This window comes from Prorops nasuta, unplaced genomic scaffold, assembly GCF_024137725.1.
Source record: "Prorops nasuta isolate Cenicafe-Biocafe unplaced genomic scaffold, Cenicafe_Pnas_1.2 PNAS00007, whole genome shotgun sequence".
In the NCBI taxonomy this organism is placed as follows: Eukaryota; Metazoa; Arthropoda; class Insecta; order Hymenoptera; family Bethylidae; genus Prorops; species Prorops nasuta.
This window is the reverse complement of record NW_027116804.1, coordinates 4,440,134-4,444,760: the sequence shown is the minus strand read 5'-3', so window position 1 is coordinate 4,444,760 and position 4,627 is coordinate 4,440,134. Positions and strand designations below refer to the sequence as shown.

The 4,627-nt window shown below is 36.2% G+C and overlaps 1 protein-coding gene across 1 annotated transcript; it reads left to right on the top strand.

The window, feature by feature from the left end:
* Positions 1 to 531: 531 nt before the first annotated feature.
* Positions 532 to 1,921, top strand: LOC136774921 (putative nuclease HARBI1). The gene is made up of 4 exons (XM_066729394.1): positions 532 to 816; positions 934 to 1,230; positions 1,337 to 1,545; positions 1,615 to 1,921. The coding sequence occupies exons 1-4, from the start codon at positions 532 to 534 to the stop codon at positions 1,919 to 1,921; spliced, it is 1,098 nt and encodes a 365-aa protein (XP_066585491.1).
* Positions 1,922 to 4,627: the final 2,706 nt, after the last annotated feature.

The following is a 4,627-nucleotide window of genomic DNA, read 5'->3' as shown; positions in this document are numbered from 1 at the left end:
AAACGGCAGAAAAGATAAAATTAATGGAATACCGAGCAAAGACTGAAATATGAGTAGAAAGTGTCTCTTACATTCAGTTTGATCTATTGAATTTTCAAGTAACAACAATATATTAATTTACTTTAATTTTCTTTTAATTTAGGGGAGATGACTACAAATAAAAATTAAAGATATTTTTATGTTAAGCAGTGTATACATTTTATTTACTACTCTTTGTTACAAAATATATATTGAATGAGTTGAAAAACTGCTACTTTAACATTTTTTTCTCCTTTAAAAATACATTGTATATTAATTTAGATTGTTGTGTGCAACCATTATCTTATATTTTTCCATCATTAATTAAATTGCTTTTCTATACAACTTGCATTATTCATATTAAAAAACGGTAAAGTTTAAACTGGTTTCAAATTTCGTTACATTTAAAATTCGTTAAAGAAAAAGAAAACCAATTAAAATTTGTCAAATTATTAGACAGTTTAAAGTATTAGGTGAATCTTATTGAATGTTCTAACAAAAATAGTATTAGACATGGATGTTAATTTTTTAGATCTATTTAATTTTGATCTATTCAGTGATTCTTCTGATTCAAGTTCCTCAGAAGCAGATAGTGAAAATGAAAATTTACAGATTATCAGATATAAACACTACATACGTGATGTGTTTAATCCATTTGAAAAATATAATGACATTGAATTTAGAATAAGATATAGATTTTCGAAACAGTCCACAATGTATGCATTACTACCTTTAGTGGAAAGTTATCTACAGCGATCTGATAATAGAGGCTTACCTATTTCACCAGTAATTCAATTGGTAATTTGCTTAAGATACTATGCAACGAATTGTTTTCAGGTAATAGAGTAAATTATTGTATAGTTGGATAAAGGATAAATAAAGATGTTAAAATTAAATTTAATACTCATCATACAGAGAGTAAGTGCAGATCTTGCTGAAGTATCTGTGCCTACAGTCAGTCGTGTGGTTCTTCGTGTTACTAATTTATTAGCTTCATATTTTCATAAGTTTATTGGATTTCCTTCGAATGAAGCACATGTGGCAGAAAATGGAAGTTTATTTAAAAAATTGGGATATGGCGAAGGTGGCATAGGTTTGCCTAATATTAGTGGAGCAATAGATTGCACGCACATTAGACTAACAAATGTCAATCTTCATGGTGAAACTGAATTATTTAGAAACAGGAAAGGATTCTATTTTTTAAATGTTCAGGTATTACTTATTAAATATCAAACAAATATATTTTAATGCATATATATATATATATATATGACAACAATATTAATAAACTATATACTTATATATATAAATTCATCAGGCGATTGTAGGTCCAAGAATGGAGTTTTTAGACTTAGTTCCAGAATGGCCAGGAAGTCAACATGACTCAACTATTTTTAAAAACTCAAGGGCATTTATAAGATACCAGCATCAAGAAATAGCAGGAATATTAATTGGTGATAAAGGCTATCCTGCACTTACCTTTCTCTTGACACCTTTTAGGAATCCACAAATAGTAGAACAAGAGAGGCAAGAAAAAATCTTATTCGCATTAAAAAAAATTTAAAGTAAGAATTAACAAGATAATTTAAATTTAAGGTATAATGAAATACAATCTCATACAAGACAAGTAGTGGAAAGGGCTTTTGGAGTATGGAAAAGACGATTTCCATGCTTATCAAAAGGTTTGACATTGAAAATTGAAACTTGTACGTCTATAGTTGTAGCTTGTGCAGTATTGCACAATTTGTCATTAATTTATAATGAAGTTTTACCGGAGAGTGAAATGGAACTACTAAATGAAAGCCATCATACAAGTGACAATGAAAATTATGAGATAAATGAAATAGAGGCAGGTGATGGATTTCTGTTAAGAGAAAGAATTGTCCAAGAATTATTTGCATAAATTAAAGCTAACTTAGAAACATTTATTGTAAAAATTAAAAATCCATACTTGTACAATAATTTATACAAACTTTAATATATTAAACTTACAAAATAAATTTTATTTACGTTCTTATTATCACTGTGTTAAGATACATGTATACATCTATTAGGTTATGTTCAATTCATCCTTAATTTTCTGTCCTTTTAATAAACTATGTATTATTTGGTTTCACTTTTAACACTTTCTACACTTTACATATTTCTGTCCTTATCCATTGTATAAGTTGACACCGTAAAAAGTGTACAAAGTGCAAAAATTGTTGCAAATTTCTGTTTAAACGAACAGACGTGTAGTTAACGGTGAGAATAGCTGTGAACTAAGCACAAGCTTAGCGATGAAAAATGATCTTAGCTTAGACCGAACTTAAGTCAGCGTTAAGCTTAAGTTTTGTTTATGAAATCGGCCCTATAGCTAAAGTGTTACTAGATTTCGACCGTTTTCACTATTTTTATAGATAGACGACTCGTTTCCACAAAAGTTGTCGGACAATCTAGTACCTACCCGTAGCAGAGATGAAACGGGAGATTGCTCATGCGAGGTCCCGAGGCAATCCCTACCGGTAGGCGGCGCTGGTGTTGGCAAACGCGTGTCTCAGGTCCATTTAGCGCTTCTGCCGCGCGAACTTGAAAAAACTTACTTTGCAGTGTTAAATAAATTTATTTTTTAAAACGTTTGAGTTTTGAATGATATGTATTTAAACTAGAACAGTAATAACACAATGACTGTTACAAGGAATTAATGATTGGTAGACGATGAGCGGATGATGTCCTGATTGGAAGAAGAATTCGCTATCTTCGGAACTCCTTATATAGAGCTAAGACCGGATGTCGGGGTTCTCATTTCTCGGAACAAGGAGTTGCTTCCGTCTTCTAGGTCCAGCAGATGCTTCCGAAGTGAGGGTCCTTGGTCCTGAAGAATTTGGAGTATTTCCTGTGTTTGGCATTGATAGTGTCGGTAAAGTAGATGTTGTTTTTGTTGGTTGAGAAGAAGAGGTTGCTACAACTACTCCCCCCCTTGTAGGTACGCCACTGGTATGGAAGGTTATGTTGGTTTGAACCTTGGATTCCTTGGAGTAATTCCTCTTCGGCTGGTCCATTGTTCCAATCTTATCAGGTAAGATAATGTCAGCACTTTCTGTTGTGGTGGCTTCATCAGTTCCATCATCGTCTGTTTTAGCGATGAAAGCGGGTTTAAGACGGTCCACTGATAACGTTTTTTCTGCTCCATCGATGAGAATGACAAATCTCCTGTCATCGAGTCGCTTTTTCACAGGATATGGTCCAGTGTATGGAGGTGACAGTGGAGGTTTGACCTCGTCCATTCTTACGAAGACATGTGAACAAGTATATAAATTTTGTAGTATAAAAGGTCTTGCCCGTGTGTGGTGAGCCGTTGGTGTTGGTTGAATTGCACGCATCAACTCTCTGTGTCTGGAGATGAAAATTTCTGGGTCAGCCTGTTCATCTTGCGTCACAAAAAATTCCCCTGGAAGTCTCAGTGTGGTCCCAAATAACATTTCTGCTGGTGATGCTTGCAGGTCACTTTTGTAGGAGGTGCGAAGTCCCAGCATGACAGTAGGAAGCAACTCAGGCCAAGGAATGTGTCGGATGCACATAAGAGCAGCTTTGAGAGTGCGATGCCATCGTTCCAGCAAACCGTTCGACTGAGGATGATATGGGGATGTGCGAATGCGTTTGGCACTTACAGCATCGGTGAGAGCATGGAAGAGAGCACTCTCAAACTGTGAGCCCTGATCCGTGGTGATTGTCAATGGTGTGCCAAACATGCAGATCCAGTTTTCAAAGAAAGCCTTGACTATTGTTGAGGCTGAGATGTCGACAAGAGGTATGGCTACTGGAAACCTGGAGAACCGATCGATTATGGTAAGGCAATACCTTAGATTGTTGACCTCAGGTAAGTAGATGATATCCAGATGAATATGGTTAAAACGGCTATCTGGTACATCAATGTGCCTAGGTGTTAATCTATTGTGTCTACTTGTTTTAGAGCTTTGACAGGCGAGGCATTCCCTGGTCCACTTGAGGGCATCTTGTCGGATATGAGGCCAGATAAACTTTTCCCTGAGATGTCGAGAAGTTACTCTTCCACTGGGATGTGACAGCTGGTGTACAACCTGGAAAGCCTTCCTTCTCAAGGAACTGGGTAAGTATGGGCGCACAATATTGTTCTCTATATCAGAGTATACAATGTGTGCATCTATTGAGAGTGGCTGTAGCTTCAGTGAAGTGTCTTTTTGCAGAATCTGGGCAAGCTCTTCATCTTCAGACTGGGCCTCGGCAATGGTTGCAGGTGACAACACTGAAGGCATGGTGATTTGACATATCCTGGATAGTGCATCTGCTGCCTTGTTGTCTGTGCCCTTGACATGCACAATCTCAGCTGAAAACTGCAGTATGTAGTCCAGATGTCGAAGCTGTCGTGGTGATGCCTTGTCTGCTCTCTGTGTTGCTGCATAAATAAGTGGTTTGTGATCAGTGCGAATAGTGAATGTGCGACTTTCTAGAATGTGTTTAAAGTGTTTCACAGCAGCATAGATTGCCAAGAGTTCACGGTCGTACGCGCTGTAGTTCTGTTCAGCCTTACTAAGTTTTCTAGAGAAAAATCCTATTGGTTGTAATTCATTGTTCAACCTTTGATCAAGTG

Bases quoted from the DNA above. Each gene is read 5' to 3' on its own strand.
- LOC136774921 (XM_066729394.1), top strand. From the start codon at position 532: ATGGATGTTAATTTTTTAGATCTATTTAATTTTGATCTATTCAGTGAT. The intron at 817-933 runs GTAATTTGCTTA...CTCATCATACAG, and splicing joins TTTCACCAGTAATTCAATTG to AGAGTAAGTGCAGATCTTGC. The intron at 1,231-1,336 runs GTATTACTTATT...TAAATTCATCAG, and splicing joins TCTATTTTTTAAATGTTCAG to GCGATTGTAGGTCCAAGAAT.